The 22,036-nt window shown below is 43.0% G+C and overlaps 1 protein-coding gene across 1 annotated transcript in view; it reads left to right on the forward strand.

Annotated features, from left to right (window-relative positions):
- Positions 1-375: 375 nt before the first annotated feature.
- CCAR1 (cell division cycle and apoptosis regulator 1) overlaps positions 376-22,036 on the forward strand; it is a 51,224-nt gene continuing 29,563 nt past the window's right edge. Inside the window, 6 exon segments of the mRNA XM_043984102.1 lie at positions 376-505; positions 1,684-1,800; positions 17,592-17,764; positions 18,608-18,652; positions 20,018-20,050; positions 21,297-21,490. Of these exon segments, the coding sequence (XP_043840037.1) occupies positions 472-505; positions 1,684-1,800; positions 17,592-17,764; positions 18,608-18,652; positions 20,018-20,050; positions 21,297-21,490 (596 nt within the window). The 5' untranslated portion in view covers positions 376-471.

The raw sequence follows: 22,036 nt of genomic DNA on the forward strand, positions 1-22,036 counted from the left end.
CGTGTCACGTGGTTTTCTCCTGCATTCCTTGGGAGGGCGCGGATAACGAGCTTCTGATATAGAGGTATTCGGGGATGATTTAGGCCACGGGTCCATCGCGGCCCGCACGCAGTCAACCAGCCTACAGGTTTAAAGGAGACCTTACAAGAAGGAATGGCCGGCAGCAAGCGCTCCATCATGTGACGTGTTCGGCCCGCCCCGTCCGCTCTTCCGCTAAGCCTGCTACTCCGAGGGAGGCCGTAGCGCGCACGCGCGAGCGTCGCACGGACCCATTGGTTTTGCCTCCGCCTCCGAGCGAGGCCCCAACGCGCTTTCGAGTTGGAGCGAACCGGGGCCGGCGTCGAAGCGTGACAAGGAGGCTCCGGGAGCGCGCCCGCCCGAACGTAAACACGGTGCGTCCCTCGGCGAGCCGGGCGGGGCCTGGACGAGGGGGGAGTCGGCGCATGCGCAGACGCTTGACGGGTTTTGAAAATGGCTCTTCAGCTCTGGCGGCGACCCGGCTCAGGTGAACGTCCGGTCCGGGGGGGTCGGGGACCGGCCGGCTACGGGGGTCTGGGCCGAGGCTCGGACGCCTCGGGGCCGTAAGGAGGCCGCGGCCTGGCGGCCTCCGGGCGGCCACAGGGCCTGGTCGCGGCCCGGGGCGCGATGGCGGGAGGGAGGCGGCCTCTTTTGTGCCGGGCGGCTAGCGGCAGGCACAGGCCCGGCCTCTCTTGGGCCTCCCCCTTGGGCCCTCGGGGCGGGGGGCTACGCCAGGGGATCGGGTCCGGGACTCGGGGGACGGGCGGGTGGTGGCCCCGGGCCGGCCGGCGGAAGGACTGACCTCCGATCCCCTCCCCACCGGCCCTCGTGGGCAGAGCCGGCCGACTGGGGCGGCGCTTGGAAGATCCCGGAGGCTCCTCCGCCCGCGCGGAGCCGAGGGGGCCGTTTAGGTCGGACCCCGGCCGGGTCAGCGGGTGTCCGCGTTCCGCAGGGCGGCCGCCGGCGTCCTCGGGGCCCGGACTCAGCCCCAGCCTTGACTTGGGGTTCGGGGGGGTGATGCTCCGCATTGTCCTTGGGTCCGGTGGGGGGCCGGCTACCTACGAGCGTCCGGGTACAGAGCTCGGGCATCCCGGGAGTCCTTACCCCTTTGACCCTGACTGAAGACCCCGCTCCGCTCCTCAGGCTTCGGCTAGGGCATGGGGGGATCCCCCCCCCTCGCTGGCTGCTGGAGTGGGCACTGAACTGTCTTCGTGCTCTTGGTGGGAAGTGGGAGGCAGTGTGGTTTCTTGCTCATCCTGCTCGTTGGAAAAGTGGGTTTCCAGACCATGGTTGGTGGAGGTGAGGGTGGGAGGGCGTTGAGTGCTTATTTAGAACTTGGGAAGTCAGGAAACCCTGGCTTCAAATCCCTTGACACTTAGTAGTTTTGTGTCCCGGGGCAACCTCTGGTGCCCCTCATGCCAATCCTGAGTCCTTCGAGCCGTATTTGGGGAGGGGAATTCCCACGCTGGGCATTCTCTAGGTGCGCTTTAACAAGATTATTGTGTTCTACTTGACAGCAAACATTGTATATCATTTCACTTGCGGTTGAAAGTCTACTCTTCCAAGTTGTGCTCTAGGAACCCCCCCCCCCCCCAAACTTGGGGAATGATTGTCGTGTTCTCAGTTGGAAATTTAAACAAGGTTTAATTTTCTTTTTCTTAATAGATCACTATTGTAGAAGAAAACCAACCAGAGGCTTTTGTCTTACACCATGGCTCAATTTGGAGACAGAAGAATCCACCATGGGCTACTCAGTTACTGCCACTGCAGTTTCACAGCCAGGTCAGCTTGTTTGTACATTTTTGGGGGGTCGTGTTATTTTCAATTATAGAAAGAGGCTGTCGAGGAATTTGTTGGAAAGTATTAGGATCTTTTACATTGAAGTGGCAAGTCGCCTTCAAAAATATATAAGCAGATAAGCAACTTGAGTTTAGCTAGACAGACATTTTTAGAATGTTTAAAGACTGAGAATAGGTGAGTTTGTTAGAATGGGACTTTGACAAAGCTCTAAGCTATTAAGTAACTAATTTTCTCTAAGATATTTGTGAGTGCATTTGCATGTCATCATAGATCATTTTATGATAGATTTCCCATTTAAACTAGATGCTATTGTAGGCTTAATTTTTTTTTTCAGAGGATAATGGCTTTGAGTTCTACATAAATTTAGTGGGGAGAAACAGATTACGCCCTTATATGAGACCTTGATAATAAATGCTTGCTGATTGACATAAACATAAATTTGTGATCAGGAACAAGATAAATATGAAGCAAATGAAAAATTATGACCCTTTTGAACTTATATACTTTTATTCAATATCATTCTCTCCTTCCCCTCATGCAGGAACAATTCTTTTGCTTTTCCTTTAAACTTATCAGTGAGATCTCAAGTCTTTAACTCTTTTTCTTGATATCAAATGTTAAGGGATCATTTTGACAATTCCTCAGTTAAGCATGGCTTAGCAGCATCATTCAAGGACTAGAATAAACCAGTGAACTGGACTGACTAGGTTAAGACATTGCCTGTAAGGCATAAGGAAAGGAGCTGTCTGATTCTTGGAGTCCTTTTCAAGTTGAGAGTCTTCTTTGAAAACTGTTCCATTTTTTACTCCATTGCTAGCTTCAAATCTGGGTTTGTTAATATCAGAAACCTAATTCTAGGTTAGCTCCAAAGAGACCAAGTGTGAGTCAGGCCATTGTCTTTGCATCAGAATGAAATGAGCACCTAAGTTCCTTGTCATTCAGGTCATTGGAAGACTTTTCTGCAGAGAGTGGGAAGCATTGAAATTGGGTGAAATTGGTTTAACTTGGGAGGAGGCTTGTAACAAATTAATAAACTTTCATACAAATGTTAGCCTTTGGCACCAATAACCTTATTATGTCTTTAATTCTGGCCTAAGTAATTTTCATAAATACTAATTACAGTAAGAAAAATGACCTTTCCTGGACTTCTCTTAAGCTTTACAAGAGTTTATCAAGGCATCTGCTACATGCCCAAACTGTTCTTTGATAGCCTGTACATGGGTTCAAGTAATAACTAAAACCTGGTGCATTTCTGTACTCTTAACAAAAAATCTTAATGTAACAGATATACCGCTTAACATTGTCTTATTGGTTTTGGTGACTTGAATTAATTCCATTCCCCTCCGAATGGGAAATGGTATTACCCTATTAAAGATGGAAGAAGAAAACACCGTGATTTATGAACTTGTCAAACACAACCAGCCAACACTGAGTGTAGTTCTACCAGCTGCATTCTTGGCTTCAGGGCAATTGGGATTCCAAATATTAATGGGATTTATGCAAGTAGTATGTACAGCATTTTGCATTAATCCTTTAATAATTTTCTTAAAGCTTCCTTTTAGTGTGTTATTAACCAGAAATATTCTGTACCAAAAGTTATCAAAAACTAATTGCTTTTTTACTAATACAAACTGTTTAAATTAAGACAGCAAGTTTCTTTGTCATGATTTAGCCACAGCTTTCGACCTAAAAAAACCCAGCGACAAGTTTTCATAGAGAGCTGTTTAATGTCGGTTTACCTAAAATATTCTGTAATTTCAGGAAGCAGCATTCTGGGCAGCTTTGAGAAATGTATCCTCATAGAGCCTTGTTTGAAAGTTCTTTTTGGCATCATTACCTCTCGGGGATTGATGTAGAGTCAAATTGATTTCATTTTTAGGTCGATTTTAAATGAAATGCCAATAAGACTTAACTTTCACCTCTGATTTGAGAGAACAGTGTAACCATACGTTATCCACCTGCCACTGGCTTCTTAGATTTTCATGTCAAAGTTTCAAATAGAAGAGAATCAAGGAAACTTTGAAGAACTTCCCATGTGTTGAAGTGCAAGGTTTGTAGTTTGTCCAGGAGAAAAACTATTATAGCATCTTGCCAAATGCTTCAGGCACATACTGGGTTTGTATTTTGTGTGTCAAAGGCAGAAGACAGATTTAATGTTCAAACCACAAAAAAGCACCTTTACTGAATGTGTCCAACTGGAATGAAAGATTTTTCTTTTGTTTTTGTTTTTGTTTTTTTTCCCCCTTGTATATGTTTTTTTTTGGGGGGGGAAGGGCAGGGCAATGAGGGTTAAGTGACTTGTCCAGGGTCACACAGCTAGTAAGTGTCAAGTGTCTTAGGCTGGATCTGAACTCACGTCCTCCTGAATCCAGGGCCAGTGCTTTATCCACTGTTCCACCTAGCTGCCCCCCTCTTTTCTTTTTTATTTAAGTTAATAAATGATTTGCTAGCAGAAATATAAAAATCGTATGACTAATTGTATATACTAATGAATATTTTAGAATAGATCCCAAATGTTTTAGTAAATATGTACTTTATCAACTTGATTGCTTTGTGTGGAATTTTAAAAAAAATTCCCATAACCTTTTATCTTTGTATCAGTTAGGCAGTCATCTAGCCTTAAAATGTGCCAGGAACTGTGGCAGGTGCTAGGGATACAAAGGGGGGGTGGGGGGACAGGAGGGGAGGGGCTTCCTAGAAGGTGGGACTTTGGTTGAGAGTTAAAGGAAGCTAGAGAACCGGTGAAGTGGAGATGAAGAAGAACATGATACACACAGAAGAAAGGCAGTGAAAGCATCATCGGGAGATGGTGAGTCCTGCTTGAGGAGCAGCTGGGAAGTCTGGGTCACTGGATGGCAGTATGCAGAGACGAGCAAAGTGTAAGAAGACTGGAGACGTAGCATGGGGGGCCTGGAATGCTAAACAGATGCTTTTACATTTGATCCTGGAAGTGCATTGAATTGGGGTGAGGTGAGGGTGGAGCTAGGTGGCGCAGTGGATAGAGCACCCGCCCTGGAGTCAGGAGGACCTGAATTCAAATCTGCTCTCAGACACTTGACACTTACTAGATATGTGACCCTAGGCAAGTCACTTAACCCCAATTGCCTCACTAAAATATATATATATATATATATATATTAAGATCAGTTTGCCAGCTGAGTGGAGGATGGATTGGAGACCAACCAAAAGGATATTGCGAGATCCTACACCAGGGTGGTGGCTCTGTCAGAGGAGAGAGGGGGGCATATATGAGAGATGGGACAAAAGGTCAAAACAACAAGACTTGAAATCTAATTGGATAAGGGGGTATGGGGGGTGAGAGTGAGGAGTCAGGATGGCACCTAGGGTACAGGCTGAGAATGGGAGAACAGCAGTGCCCTTAACGATAATAGTAGAGATAAGAAGAAGGAAAAGCATTTGGAGAAAATGAGTTCGGTTTGGGATGTTTGTGACATCCAGTGTGAGATGTGAGTGTAGGTACTTGGGGATTCGATGCTGGATGTCTAGGACTGGATAAGTTGATTGGAGAATCAACGCTAGAGATAATCATGAATCCATGGGAGCTAATGAGATCATCAAGCGAAGCTAGAGAGGGAGAAGAGGAGATGAGCCCCCAGGACAGAACCCTGCCCCTGTGGGACACCCAGGCGTTAGCAGGCTTGGACCTGGGTGAGTATCCAGCCAAGGAGACTGAAGAAGGAACAAGTGAATAGGCAGTAGGAGAACCAGGAGAGAAGAGAGCTTCCGGGAGAAGAGGGCATTGGGCAGTGTCAGAGGCTACAGAAAGGCCAAGGAGGATGAGGACTGAGAAAGTGACATTAGATTTGCCAATTCAAGACATGGCTTCTTCAGATTTTGCACTTGGGACCCTTTTTCACCCGAGGAATTTTTTATGTTATGTTAGGTATATAGATATATAAAACAGGTTTATAGAATCTTTTACTCTTGCCAAATTTTTTGTGAGCTCCACATTCAGTTATGTGACGCCCCCGTCTGGGGTCGAGACCCACAGTTTAAGAAGCTGCCCCTTAAGAGATCATTTGTGCCTTTGGAGAAAGCAGTTTCAGTTGAATGAGGTCAGAAGCCAGAGAGTTTAGAGTGGGAGAAAGGAGGTAGAAGCCCCTGTTGCCTCCTCTCTTTGGTGAGATAGATAGGATTAAGACCTGGCCCTGGGAGTTCACCCATGGAGGGGATTTCCTGGATGAAGAAACTCCCTCCACTAGCGCAGATCAGCACCGCCTCTACTTAAAGCACAGAGTCTTAGAGAGTTGCTCTACTAAACTAGCCTGGGAGGAGGTTAAGTGACTTTCCTCTGGTTACACCATCAGCAAAAGGATAAAAAGGTTGGATGGTTCTGAGGCCAGGCTTCCTCTCAAGGTTTGATTGAGATCAAACATAATTTTAGAGTTTGTTCTAGTCTCTACCTTCTCTTTTGTCCTTTCTATTCAGTCTCGTTATCAGGTTTTGCCCTTTTGTCTGAAACATCTCTGTCCCACTCCTTGGGAAGTGTGTAGTGTTACTAAAACCAGTGTTGGACTTGGCCCTCAAAGAGCTGAGTGTGAATCCAGTCTCCACACTCATTACTTAGCTAGTTGCATGACCAAGGATAAGTCTCAGGACTGGTTAAATGGGAAGAATGTAAAATGAGAATAGTAGATCCTCCTCAAGGATAGACAATGGCCATATTCTAAAATATGTGCCAAACCTTACAATGCTAGAGATTTATTATTTCTTTTCTGGAGCTGCTGTCAGCCACCCTTAGCTTTGCCTTTATCACCTCACACCTTGTTATTCTAGTGTTTCCCAGTTAATTACCCTTTCATCTAGCCCCTCTCTAAACAATAATGCTAGAGACTCTTCCTTCAAACTTTCATCATTTGTCCCTGTTTAAAGGCCTTTAATGGCTTTCTCATGTTTACCCTGTAAAAGTCCAGGCTGTTTTGCATGAATTCATGACTTCCACACATTGTCCTCCACCCTAGGGTCTATTATGACTCTCCAATACACATTTGCATTCTATCTAAGATATGTTGACCTTCTCATTGTACATTAATACGTTATTCTGAGTTTTTCTTCCACTTCAGACATTTCCTTTGAGGAAAAAAGTAGTTAGTGAAGTTTCTTCCAAAATGCCTTATTCTATATTTCTTTCTCTGAAAGATACCCATCCTTGTGGCTTTAGTTATCAACACTTTTTATGAATGAATGAAGCATAACCTGTGCCCTCCCCCCATTAGCTGTGCTTGCCCCCTCAAGCTCTCATTCTATATCTCTCTTCCCTTTCATAGCCAAACTCTTTTTAAAAAAAATGCTTTCTACACTCATCCCCTCAACTTCCTCCTCAGGCCATTCACCAAAAGTTCTGTCTTCTCACCTCTTAATTTCATCATGTTCATTTTGTCCTTTTCCTGCTCTCTCCTCCTTCACCCATCTCACATGAAGATAAGGCCATTTTTTGCCAAGGCAGACCCCTCTACACATGCCTGTCATCCCATTCATCTTCTCCAGTAGATTATCTTCTCTAATTTTTAGTCTTTCCCTGTCTACTGGCTCCCTCTCAATCGCCTACAAACTCAGTGCCTCTTATGTCTTAAAAAAACTTCACTTGATTCTACCTATCTTGCCTCTCTTTTGTGGAAACTCTCTTAAGAAAGCCTTCTACACTTAATTTCTTCCTTTCTCCTTTCACTCCCTTCTCACCTCCTTTGCAGTCTGGCTTCAACCTATATCACTCAAACTGAAAACTGCTCTTCTCCAAAATTACCACTGATTCTCTTAGCAAATCTGTTGCCTTTTCTCAGTCTTCATCTTTGACCTCTGTAGCATTGGACCCCATGATCACGCCACTTAGATATTGTCTCCTGGGTTTTCTTGACAATGCTCTCCTTTTTCTTGTCACACTTCCCTTTATATCTGTTCTGGTTCACCATTCATATATTGCTGCCTGATTGTGGTTGTTCCCTAAGACTATGTCTTTGTCCCTCTTCTATTCTCTCTCTACACCTGCTGATTCATTGATCCCATCAGCTCACAAGAGTTCTAATTATTATCTTTAGGGATAACTCCCAGGTGCCTAACAAGCCCTAAAGCTCACTCCTGAGCTTCTTTGCTTATCACCTAATGGACATTTCAAACCTAATTGCCATCTCAATTTCACAAGTCCAAAACTTTCACCCCCCACCCCCCCCAATCAGCCTGCCTTCAAACATCCCATATTTCTTGTCAGGGGCACCACCACCCAGATGTGCAACCGTATCGTATCCTAAACTCCTCAGCCTGCTTCTGCCCATCCCTTGTACATTCAGTTTCAGCATCTTGATTCCACAGCCACCACCTCTCTGCCATCTATCTCCTTCTCGGTACCCTCATTGAGGCCCTTATCACCTCCTGAACTGCACTTTTGCAGCAGCTCTCCACTTGGCTTCTCAGCTTCACATCTCACCTCACTCAGTCCTTCCACACGGCTGCCAAAGTGGTTTTCTTTAGGTACAAGTCTAATTATGGCCATTCTCCTCCTTGGCCAACTACTGGGGTCCCTACCTACCCACTACTCCCGAGGTAAACAATATAAGCTCCTCCCATTTGGCGCTCAGACTCGCCACCACCTGTCCTCTGCCCCCACCTACCTTTCCAGCCTTAGTTATCTATCACTTCAACTTCGCACAGCCTGCAGCCCTCCTTGCTGTTACTTGCATTTAGGACTTTGTCCCAGGGCCAGGCTATGTCCCTTCATGGGGTGGGTAAGCCCATGTATTGTCTCCCAGCCAAGTCTCATAGATTGGCCATGTTGCACCCAATCTGGATTCTGTCTGGGTGTTGTTTCCCCTGTAGTCTGTGAGTGGGAAAGTGCCAGGTCCAGGCCCTGCCTTTCTTCCAGGGACTTGCCTGGAGCTAGCAGGAATATAGCATTGGTACCACACTCCACCCAGTGCCAGCCTGTAGGCTTCTATCCGGATCATGGGGCTTCAAGTACTGGGCATCTTGAGCCCAGGGATTTGGGGCTCTGCTTCCAACTCAGCTCTGCTGGCTGTAGTCTGGTCACCTTGAAGAGTTTCCTGACCCATGTTTGACTAGTTCTAACAGGTTTCCCTTCGTGATCACCTACTTGGATAGTCTTACACCTGAGGAACTTTGGTTTGGTCCTTCACCCTGGAACTACCCCTACCAGAGTTGGGCCCTGGTTGTAGGCTGATGTCCCCCAGCATGTCCCTAGACCCCACAAGGCAAGCTATCCTTGGGCCCAGTTTCCTTTTTTCTGTCCTCCTCTGTAATACAGGACTCCATGGAGCAGCTCTGGCTTCCATTCTTTTCCAACTCCTTGTGTTGCTCTTTATGAAATGGAGGTCGTTCTTCAGTTTGAAATTTTTATTTGGTGTCCGTTGTGTGTGTGTTCATTTTCTCATAGGCATTCCTCAGGCAAACTGGGTCTGCCCCCAGAGCCTTGCATCCTATCCATTGCCATCCTAACCAGAAGTAACAGCTGGCTGGTAATTGAACATTTCCTGTGCTTCTTCCCTCTTGGTCCCTTCCGACTCAGGTGCATTCCCCATGTCTCCTATCCAAGCCCTGCCCACCCCACACAGTAAGCTCAATTGCCCTCCCTTCTGATACCCTGGTTTTTCTAGTCAGATAAGGGGATAGTTTTTGTAAGCCAGGGTGGAGCACAAAATTGAAGTGAATTGACCTGAATTCTCCCTCTGAGCCCCTAGAGCAATTTGGCATTCCTTTTCTGGCTCTTTGTCATGGTCTGCCTTGAGACTTCATAGACTAAGTTTGAAGGCCGGTCTCTTACTCATCTTTCTTCTTTATATTCCATCAAAGTTTAGCATAGAAACCTACCACTTTGTAGGCACCTAGCAAATGAATTCCCAATCCCCTTCTATGTCCACCTTTGTTTATAACTTTACCCCCTTCTCCCCAGAGTAGAATGCCCATAGTCTCTACCCATAACCCGATTCTACTCATCTTGCAAGGCCCAAAGCCTCTGGGAAGTTTTTCTGGACTATTACTAGTAGATATACCAGATCTGTAGAATTTAGAGCTGAGATGGTAGCTACAGTCCTGATCCATCTTCCTTGTTTTAGGTTTGGAGAGCCCAAGCTCCAGAGAGAGGTGGCTCGCCTAAGGTCACCCTGCTTTTAAATAACAGCCACGTTTTGAACTCGACTTCAAGTCCTACTGCTGTCCCACCCTGCCTTATAGTTAGTGCTACTTAGTTGTTTAGTCCTTTATTGTTCAGCGGTAACATGCTGATGCTTCTTCAAACTAATTATAAAGTAAGAACCCTTTGGGGCAGACGTCAGTTATGGCATTGGTATCAAAGAAGAAATGCAGCTAGGTGGCAAAGTAGACTGCTGGGCCTTGGAGTCAGGAAGACAGACGCTAAAATTTGCTCAGACACTTAGTATCTGTGTGACCCTGGGCAAGTCACCTATCCTCTATTTGCTTTAGTTTCCATTAACTGTTAAAATGAGGATTGTACTAGCACCAACCTCAAAGGCTTGGATTGTGAGAGATAGTGAGTACAGTAATTGTAAAGTGCCCATCCCAGTGCCTGGCACATAACAGGAGCTTCTACTTAACCAATTTGCTCAGCTGCAAAATGGGGATAATCATAGTACCCACCTCAGAGGGTTGTGGTGAGGGTGAAATGAGACAGTGCTTTCCAAAGGGCTTGGCACAAAGCCTGGCACATGGTAGCAGCCTAATAAATGCACCTTTCCTTTTTTCTGGCCATCCTCATAGTACTGGAAGTGCATTAGCAATCTGCTGTCCTGCTTTCTTGCTTTGGTTGCTGCTGTTCCTTGATATTCTCCTTCATCCATCTCAAATGCTGCCCCTTCCATGATACCTTGCTTGATTCCCCCAAATTGATGTAGCACGTAGTGCATCTCTCTGTGGAATTAGGTGGTATTGTGTAGCATGATCCTTGTATGGGTGTCGGTTACTCCCCCTGCCAGACTGTAGCTCCCTGTGGGCAGAGGCTGGACATCTTTTCACCACAGCATGTAGCTAAGTGGCACCTAATGGAGATTGGTTGAGTTGAAATTGAATTCTCATGTGTAGACAAAGTCCAAAAACCACAAATGGACTCCTTAAGTTGCACTAGGAGATGGTGGAAGAGCAGGGAGAGAAGTCTGGGGGACTGGGGCCCTCCGAGACAGTGGCCTGGCCTGAGCCTCCACAGAGGGGAAACAGGAGGCTCAGGACTTCCGTAGCAAAAATGCACTGGCTCATAATAATCAATAAGCATTTATTAAGTGTTCTCTCTGGGCCAGGAAGAAGATCCTGCCCTCAAGAAGCTTATTCTCTTGGAGGAGACCCAGATATGCACACATCCCCATGTAGATGTCTATGTAAACAATTATATACAAAATAAACACAGGACGGGTTTTATGGAAGAAGACATTAGCCACTTGGAAGATCAGGAAAAGCTCCCTGGAAGAGGTGGCCCTTGTATGTATGTAGAGTGCTGTACAAATGCTAGCAGCAGGAAGATCACTTAGGATGCTATTGCAGTAGTCCTGGTGAGGCATATGGAGTTAGTACTGTAAATATCGGATATCTGATTGTTCTGTGACAAGATGATCTTTCATGATTAGGTGGCTACTGTGATGTAGATGATTTGGGAATTGTAGTTGAATTGTTCTTCCTGAGCTGTCAGTGTATACTGGAAAGGAAAGAACGGCCACTTTGAGTTCTGAGTCTCAGGGCAGGAGAAGAGGAGAGTTTCTTTCCTTCTTCTTGACCCTCAAGGTTATTCAACTTTAGTCTCTTCCGGCTGCCAGGTTTATTTCTTCCTCAACCTATGAACCCAGAGTTTATCTAACTGCTCTAGGAAAGTCCTTAATTTCTCAGCCCCTGCCTCTTTTCTTGTTCCTGAATGGCAGAGTGGTATTTTCCAGGCCTTCAGAAAAATAACATACAGGCATACCTCAGAGATATGGTGGGTATCACAGTAAAGGGAGTCACACAAATTTTTTGGTTCCTCAATGCATATAAAAGTTATTTTTATATCACATTATAGCCTATTAAGTACACAATAATATGTCTAAGAACAGTGTATATACCTTCAGTAAAAAATACTTTATTGCTTAAAAAATGTTAACCATCATCTGAGCCTTCACTGAGTTGTAATCTTTTTGCTGGTGCCGAGTCTTGCCTCGGAATTGATGGCTGCTGACTGATCAGGGTGGTGATTGCTGAAGCTTGGAGGGGCTGTGGCAATTTTTTTTTCCTGGGGCAATGAGGGTTAAGTGACTTGCCCAGGGTCACACAGCTAGTAATTGTCAAGAGTCTGAGGTCGGATTTGAACTCAGGTCCTCCTGAATTCAGGATCTGTGCTTTATCCACTGCGCCACCTAGCTGCCCTTCAATTTCTTAAAATAAGACAACAATGAAGTTTTGTCGCATGGATTGACTCTTCCTTTCTTGAAAAATGTCTGGGCAGCTAGGTGGCGCAGTGGATGGAGCACTGGCCCTGGAGTCGGGAGTACCTGAGTTCAAATCCGGCCTCAGACACTTAACACTTACTAGCTGTGTGACCCTGGGCAAGTCACTTAACCCCAATTGCCTCACTAAAAAAAAAAAGTCCGTATAGCATGTGATGCTGTTGGAACTTCTTTTAAAATTGGAGTCAATCCTCTCAAACCCTGTTGCTGCTTACATACCAAGCGTATGTAATATTCTTCAATATTGTTGTCTCAGGGAATAGGGAGGCCTAAGGAAAGGGAGAGACGTGGGTAGTAGCCTTCAGAACACACATTAGTTGAAGTTTTGGGTCTTATAGGGAGGGTGCAGTTTGGGGTACCCCAAAACAATTACAATAGGAACACCAACGATCAGTGATCACAGATCACATAACAGATAGAATGAAAAAGCTAAAAATATTATTTTTGCCAAAATAGGAGACAGACATGATGCTGTTAGAAAAGTGGTGCAATAAAACATGGTATGCCTGTACAGAATACAATTATACTGAAATTCCTCTGTCCTCCAACAAACATAATAGTTCCCAATCTACACAAATTTGGCGAGTGAAGAAAGTACTGGCGCATGAGGCTTTAGATTAGAATGAGTTATTGAATCCTGGCATTGCCACTTAGAAACGCTACCCACTCCTAGAAGATGTGATATTAAAGACATCCTATGGGGCAGCTAGGTGGCGCAGTGGATAAAGCACCAGCCCTGGATTCAGGAGGACCTGAGTTCAAATGTGGCCTCAGATGCTTGACACTTACTGTCTGTGTGACCCTGAGCAAGTCATTTAACACTCATTGCCTCACCAAAAAAAAAAAAGATATTAAAGACATCCTTTTTGCTTTCTTGTTCTTTAAATGAGTGTCACTGACTATTTCCATTTATTGGTTGTATAAATGGGCTAATACTCTGGCCATGATTTCTTGATTATGAGGAAAAGAGAGACTGTGTTATATGTTTGCTCATGACCTCAGATCTTGGGCAGCAGTAGTGAAGCAGTGGTCTTTTGCAGGGAAACATTCCCCTTCTTTAATGTGAGCTCTTCTCATTAGATTAATGAAGTTTTCAACTCCAGTTTGACATCTGGACTTTCTTGTGCAGGGGGTAGGCCTGCTAATTGACTTAGAAAACCACATATTAACAAGCTCTATGTTCTATTGTAGTTTTATTTATTTTGTTAAATATTTCCCAATTATATTTTAATCTGCTTAGACTTGACTCAGAAGTGTTACAGGCTACAGTGCTTGAATTGTTTGACAGCCTGCTCTTGTGTATCTGTCATTTTAGTTTGGAAAATACATTCAGTGCAGATCATAATCCTTATAAAGCTTCTCTCATATATGTCTTTTTTTTTTTTTTGGCGGTGCAATGGGGGCTAAGTGACTTGCCCAGGGTCGCACAGCTAGTATGTGTCAAGTGTCTGAGGTCGGATTTGAACTCAGGTCCTCCTGAATGCAGGGCTAGTGCTTTATCCACTGCGCCACCTAGCTGCCCCCTCATAAATGTCTTTTAAAAGTCTTCATAAAAAAATCCACTCAGTGCTTACTAGGTAAGGCTTTTCCTTTGTTCCTTTAATACCTTAAGGATACCAAGTAGCACTTAGACTGTTCACTTACTGTATCTCTTGCTACATGATTGCCCTTCTTCCTTTTTTGGTCCTAAAAATCCTTTGTAATGTCATTTACATTATTTATCATGTACAGATCATTATTGGTCACCTAGTTCTACCTATATACATCCACCATATACCTTTCTACTGACCTCTGAATCACTAAGGTTAGCATTTGCTAAGATTGAAAATAGCGCTTATTTTATTTAATTATTTTGAGGCTTTAATTAGTTATTGGCAGTAGAAGAAACCCATCCTTTAGACTGATCATCTTAATTTAAAAAAAAAAATAAAGTAGACAAGTACACAAACATCAGGCGGAAGAGATCATGTCCTTGAATTAAAGATTTTTTTCTCCTTTTGTGTTTGCCTATTATACTGGTTTTGAATATTTGCTAATGAATTTGAGTGCACAAAATAACTTTTTCTGGACAAATGGAAAGTAGTAGTATTTTTTTTCTTGCAAGGCAATGAGGGGTTAAGTGACTTGCCCAGGGTCACACAGCTAGTGTCAAGTGTCTGAGGCCGGATTTGAACTCAGGAACTCCTGAATTCAGGGCCAGTGCTTTATCCACTGCACCACCTAGCTGCCCCCTGAAGTAGTAGTAATTTAAGAAAAATGAATGTTACCAATACAGATCATGTCAGACTAGTAAGGGGCTATTTCACTGGTTCACCTGCAATATCCTGGCATGTGTCCATTTTTCATATCATTGCGTTCCTCTTTGAAATAAGCTTAAGGCCTTTAATAATTGTATATGTATCTAGAACAGACAAATAAAGAAAACATTGACAACCTTAGAAAGGAGGCTCAAAAAAAAAGCATCTCACTTCAGGATTCAGTTAACCATGGTCTCATCCATGTGGTTATTCCTTTCATGCAAATCAGAAGTTGCCCATCCGTGCCTATTTTATGAGACTCTCATCCACATGCTCCCCTAAGTTCAGTACAGTGGTCCACTCCACATGTTAGGAGCCTTTTTTGCTTCCTTTTGACGTGTCAGGGCTATCGGTCGAGCACAAGGGCTATCCATAAGTTATCCTTTGTTCATATCGTGTGATCAGTTTTCATTTATAGCAAGAATGTTAAGTTCGATATGATTAGGTTTTTCCAGTTGTATGTTGTCTGTCATTAAACAAACCTCATACTTAGAGTGCTAATAATAGCCAAGGTAAAATTTATAGATTGTCTAAAACAGTGGTGTCAAGCTCAAATAAAAACAGGGGTCACCCAACTGTACATAAAGATCCTGATTTAGAAGACAATACATTTTAATGTATTTTTAAAAAATTAAAATCAAGACAAACTATATTTTTCAATATTTAATTTTTTCTCCAATTACATGTAAAAACAATTTTAAACATTCATTTATTAAGATTTTGAGTTCTAAATTTTCTCTCTTTGCCCCCTTCCCTGAGATGGTAAGCAGTTTGATATAGGTTATGCATGTTGCCATCATGCAAAACATATAGGGACTCTATTTTAATGAGGGCCAGGTCACCCTTGGGAGTGTTGTTTGTTTGACACCTCTAGTCTAAAAACCATGTGATTCTTAGCACCCTCTGCCTCCTTTCCCACCACTTGGCCCCCAACATTGTATTGGAAAGGGGACAAACAGAACAGAGACTTCATCATTATTATTTTTAATGGTTTGCCATTGCCAAAATAACTGCTAGAGTGCCGGCCTAACTGTGTTAGGATCAGGGGGACTCCCTGTTACTTTGGGATCAGGTACTCAATTTTACTCTGTTCAACATTTGAGAGTCTGGACCTGGTTCCTCATTCCCTTTTCTATTTTATTACAGATTTCCCCCCTTCACACACTCTACACAGTTCATCCAAACTGGCCTCTTGCCTTGGTGCCCTTACATACCAGCCTCAGCCTCACTGTCCCCTGTGCCTAGAGTGCACAGTCCCCAATTAGAACCCTGACTGCTTGATTTCCTTTGAGACTCAACTCAGTCACCACCTCTTGCAAGAGGCTTTTTCTGGAACCCTTTGTTGCTAGTGCTCAAAGTTATCTTGTATCGTTTTGTATATGCGCATGTGTCCCTGCTTTTCACCCAACAAAATGTAACCTCTTTGAGAGCATTGTTTTTTGTCTTTGTATTCCCAAGGCTTTCACAGTGCCTGGCTTGAGTGCCAAGCTGTACCTCCCAACCCCCTGACATACACTAGCCTTTTCTTGAACCTTATGGGAGACATAGACATTCCATCCTAGGCAGGCACATCTACTTCTTACTCATCCGAGGCTTCTGACTTAACATGAAAGCAGAATAAAAAGGAATGGACATTTTAAAAAATGGACAGTTTAAAAGTCCTTGCAGTTCTTATAAGACTGTAAGTTTTGGGCTTGTCTTGGGTTGTATTTTCCCCTTATTCCTGTTTTTAACCCTTCTGTCCAGAAAAATTAAAAAAATCCCTCCAAACAATTCTGGCCTGAAGTGCAGCAATCAACCATTCCTTCCACATCAGAGAGGTCAATTGGAATTTATGAACATTTCAAATAGTATTTGCCACTTTTTAACATGAAAAAGCAATACTCTTCAGCAACCATTGTAAGCTGTGTAAATGTAGAACTAGTTTTCAAAGGTCTGGTGATCCTAATCTCAGAAGCACTGCATTAGATTGTGGAGCTTCTGACATGGTCTGTGTTTGTATCCTGTATAGAACATCAGTATGACATGATGCTTATCCCTTGGGACCATCACGATGGTAGTTGTGAAAGATTTTGTGTCTTATATTCTTTAAGCTGATTATTTCATTTATTAATTGTATGCATTTAATAGACTTGCACAAAAGCTTACATTGCTTTGTAATTCTCTTTTTTTGGTTCTTAATGAACCCTAGCTCTGGTACCTTTTTATTTCCAGGCAGGCAATCTCTCATTTCAACATCCTCTAATATTATAAATGTTAAATATATATAAATCTGTCATCTAACTTGGGAAAATCAGCAAAATAAAAAACAAAGCTCTGGATACTAGGTGATTCCTCTTATTTCTCATTCTTCCTATAGCAGAGCACTAAAATCTCTAAAATTTGTTGTAATTTTAAGTTACTGTGCTGATATACACATATTTTGCACTCTTGTTAAACTTGCCATAAGTAAAACAGAAATAGAAGAGAATTCTTAACTGTTACATGTGACTGGAAAATAATAAAATACTTTTAAGATAAAAAAAAATTATCCTGTGGAAGTGGAAGATTTTTCTCAGTAGTGCTTCCAGACCATAGTAGATTAAAATGTCATTCATTCCCCTTCAGATGTTTGAAGATTTAAGCAATAAGTACAAGTTAATAAAAGGAGTCTAGACTTTCTCTTCCACATTTCTTTCCTTGTGATAAATGTCATTTTAGGCATTTGGCCTGGTTGACAGTGGGACATTTTACTTTCAGTGGCCTTGAATGTTCCATGTCTTGCTTTAATACAAAGTTGTGCATTTATAATCATTGGGGGTCTTGAAATGCTTTGTGAATCCCTAAGGTTCTGCTTTTAGTTTACCAGCTAATGATGTGTAGCCGTGAGCCCCAGCAGCCACCAATCCCCACGCTTACATACTCTGAGACTTTACAGCTTATGGAATTCCTCATAGCAACTCCCCTGGTAGGAGGGGCCAACTATACACCCGTGGAAATTTCCTAGAAGGAGCCTAAATCATCTGCTTTCTTTTTGTTTTCCTAGCTGCTTTAGGAGTTCAGCAGCCCTCATTACTTGGAGCGTCCCCTACCATCTACACTCAGCAGACAGCACTGGCGGCGGCAGGCCTGACTACACCCACTCCTGCCAACTATCAGCTCACTCAGACTGCAGCCTTGCAGCAACAAGCAGCAGCTGCTGCCGCAGCCCTACAACAGGTATCTCTTCAGCAGTTAATGTAGCTGCTTTAGAATGGAAAATGCCCAGTTGAGTCTCCAAAGAAAATGAGAGTGATGAGAAAAGAGGGATTTACACATTCAGATATGGTTTTAATGGTTCTTAGGGCAAGGTCACAGATGATCATTTAAATAAAATTGAGAAGTGTATGGTTTTTATTTTATTTTTTAAGGGTATGGGTTTTTTTTAAATTATTTTCTATTTTTATTTTTTTAAGGAATAAACATTTTTATTTATAGTTTTGGGTTCCAATGTTTATCCTCCCTCCTCCCTCCCTGAGGTGGTAATCAATCAGATAGAGGTTTTGCATGTACAATTATGTAAAATATTACCATTTTAGTCATGATGGTAAAACATTACCATCTTGTATATGAAAACTGGAATAAAGGGGAAAAAATGAAAGTTGACAAATGGCGTGCTTCAGACTGTGTTCCATCAGTATCAGTTGTTTCTTTGGAGGTGGGTAGTATGCTTCATTGACAGTCCTTTGGGATTAACTATCAGAGACAATCCCAAGTCTTTCACAGTTCTTCATCAAACAGTATTGCTGTCTCTGTGCACAATGTTTTCCTGGTTCTGCTCTCTTCACTATACATAAGTTCAGAAGTAAGTTTTTAACAAAATGATTTTTTGGTTATTCAAGCCCATATGGAAGGTCTTTACTACATCAACAATCACCATTTTCTTCATTTGAGAATGGTGAGATTTGCAGTTTCTTTAAATGTAATTCTTACTAGATATAAAGTTCGGGTAGAATTTTCTCAAAATTTGGTTAAAGTTTTGGATACTGCTTTGAACATTGTTGTTTTTCATTCTTTTTCCAGCAATATTCACAACCTCAACAGGCCCTATATAGTGTGCAGCAACAGGTTTGTTCCTTTTTTCTTACATAAAAGTATATATACTTGACTTTTTAAAGATAGCTGTGTAGTTTGAAATTTGATATATTAGCATTTTAATTTCCACCTGCTAAAATCACTTTTCTTTTCTGGGCTCACCTGCACAATGAAGGAATTGAATTAGGTGTCTTATGTGACCTTTTCCGTGGTCCTGAGTGGTTTTTTTTGAGCTCTTTTGGGGGTGATTAGAGGGAGGGGTATGAACAGAATATATTATAGGGAAATGTTATTATTTTAATCAACTAAAGTTATGGAGCAGGTTGATTCTTTTTTTTTTTTTTTTGGTGAGGCAATCGGGGTTAATGACTTGCCCAGGGTCACACAGCTAGTAAGTGTTAAGTGTCTGAGGCCAGATTTGAACTCAGGTACTCCTGACTCCAGGGCCGGTGCTCTATCCACTGTGTCACCTAGCTGCCCCAAACAGGTTGATTCTTAAACTAAGGTAAGATTTATCATGGAAATACCTATGGACAAATTTCATCAGTTAGAAAAACAAAACAGAATTTGATGCTTAATATACATTCCCCCTGGCCTTCCATTTAAATTCAGGGGTGCAAACCATTTCTGCAAAGAGACTGTTCCTATCTTGCCCCATGTTCAGTTCCTGTTTGTAGTGGTTGAGTGCTGACCTCCATTCCACTGCTTTATTCCTTGCTCATGCCCGGGTGACTCTTAAGTTGTTGTCACCGCACATGACTTTGTGGCCCTTCATCCTTCTGGCATAGTCTGTTCTTTAGTATTTTCACTGGAAGGATAAAGTAACCATTCAGAGCTCTTTGGAACTTAATTGTCACAAACAATGGAGTGAGTAAAGTTTTCAGAATACCTAACATACATCTCATTGGAGACTCACAGCAATCCTATGAAGTTGGTGCTTCAAGTATTAATACACCCATTTTACAGATGAGGAAACAGGCTGAGTGAGGTTAAATGGTCCCTCAGCCAGTACGAGTCAAAGGTGAGCCTTGAACAACCCATGTGCTGCTATCTCCAAGTCCAACATGTGCTATGCATGCCACAGTGTCACACTGCCCTGAGGAGGGGTGCTAAGGGGCTGGGCTAGTGAGTGATACTAAGCGAGAATTGTTGGATGAAGCAGTAAGACAGAGCTCATAGGAATATAAAGATATGACACGTGTATGTTGCAGTTTATAGTAAGGAACTTGGGTTGTTTGTGACTGGAGTGGAAATGAAAATTTAATCATGGGTAAAACTTTTTGTCATTTTAAAGGCATACATATGTATATATCACTACCATTTGATTTTTCTCTTTGCTGCATAGACATGTATATATCTATTATAGCTATGTGATTCACTTTTTCCCTCTATTTTTAGTTGCAGCAACCTCAGCAGACCTTGTTAACACAGGTTAGTTTGGCTTCATTCTTCCTTTATTCAGAGGTCAAAATGACAAATAAATGAGCCTTTATTTTCATTCCATACTTAACACAAATAGATGTTGGATAATGTCCATTATGCTAGAAAAAGAAATATGTCATCTCATTACCTAATGTTTTCTGGTGATGAAAATCTTTTTAGTCTAATTCTAACAGTAAAAAAAAAAAAAAGAGGATTTAGATCTATTTCACTTTTGCATGGAAGTACTGGAATTAGTTGTATTTGCAGCTTATCACCGTATTATATTTTTGTTTTCAATGGATTTCTTTTGGACAAGTAGTTGAGATGTAGTAGATTGTGTGCATAGTTTATATGTCAGTTGCATTTTAAAGGGATGCAAGTTGAAAACGCAGTAATATCCAACAGAGCTAACATGTGTAGTAGAGAAGCTACATGTTTTTTCATGTGCTCAAGGTGCTTAGAATTGAGACGATTCCAGATCAAAGCGCAAAAATCCGATAAGAGTACTCTGACAAGGGAATTTTGATGCCCCCATTTCTAGCAGGCTCCTACCCTTTCTGTCCCAGTGCATGAGAGAGTCCCTGTGGAAGAGATCCTCCGCATGTGACTCTTCTTTGTACTTTACCTTCTTTTGCAGGTCATGAGGAATATCTTAGGGCTTTCAGTCTTCACATGGTGGAGATTACAATTCTAGCAGAGAAATTGTCCTCTCATTCAAAGAGATGCATTCACTGGGCCTTGTCTGCCAGACTTCTACTCCACAAAACTGCATTTGCTTTTAGTTGCAAGATGGGAGTAGCAATGTTTGTGGACCTGCCTCACTGTATTTCTTCATACGAAGTGTGGCTCTCCATTCCCAAAGCAAGCAATCCTCCTGAGCTGGGCCCCTGCTCCTCTGGTTATTTCCTTTTTCACTTAATTTTTGGGAAGAAATGGTTCAGACCACCCCAGACTGTCTGCCTCCGGTGCTGGGGGCTGTTTTTGGCTTTTGTGAATCCTGAGAGAAGTGGAACCGGGTGGGGCCTCGATCCTTCCAGTCCAGTTAAGGGGAACATTGGGGATGGAAATCACCTTTTTTGTTTATTTCTAAATCGTTCCTATAGTTTTTACTCCGGCTTATACTTGGAAAAAGTCCGTGACCGTGTCAGCACACACACTCCATCTTAAAGGACAGATAGGGCGTGACACAGTTCCAAGGGGCCGAACAAGGCACACCCCAGACAATTTACTTGGGGGCGGGTCTCTCTGTTTGTAGCCAGCTGTCGCCTTGCCTACGAGCCTGAGCCTGTCCACTCCTCAGCCAGCAGCACAAATCACTGTCTCGTACCCAACACCGCGGTCAAGTCAGCCGCAAACTCAGCCCCAGAAGCAGCGAGTTTTCACAGGCGTTGTTACCAAGCTACATGATACGTTCGGCTTTGTGGATGAGGATGTGTTTTTTCAGCTCAGGTAAGCTGTGTGCTCGGCCATGGCCGTGAACAAGCGCCTGTCACAAGCTCTAGGAAAACCAGGATTTAAGTGCTGCCTTTGTTGATGCAGGGCATAAAAAGAAGTTCTTTTTATTTCCTATCTTAACAATTTATATAGTTCTAGAAGGTTCTTTAGCCATGTGTTATCTCACAACAACCACCCTCTGAGGTAGGTTCTGTTATCCCCATTTTGCAAATGAGGAAACTGAGGCAGAGAGCAATTAAGTGACTTTTTCAGGGTGACACAGCTAGTAAATGTTGGAGGCAGAACCAGAACTCAGATCTTCCTGACCAGTAGGTCTATCAGTCAGTCAGTCAGCTTCTTAAATATCTACTATGTATCAGGTACTATGCTAGAGAAAGGCAAAACAGGCCCTTCTTTCAGGGAGCTTAAAGTCTAAGGGAGGAGACAACATGCAAATAACTATGTGCATACAATATATACAGGAAAAATGAGAGACTCAACGGAGGGAAGGCACCACCATTATGAGGGATCAGAATAGATAGGCTTCTAATAAGGTGGGAT

This window comes from Dromiciops gliroides, chromosome 2, assembly GCF_019393635.1.
Source record: "Dromiciops gliroides isolate mDroGli1 chromosome 2, mDroGli1.pri, whole genome shotgun sequence".
NCBI lineage: Eukaryota > Metazoa > Chordata > Mammalia > Microbiotheria > Microbiotheriidae > Dromiciops > Dromiciops gliroides.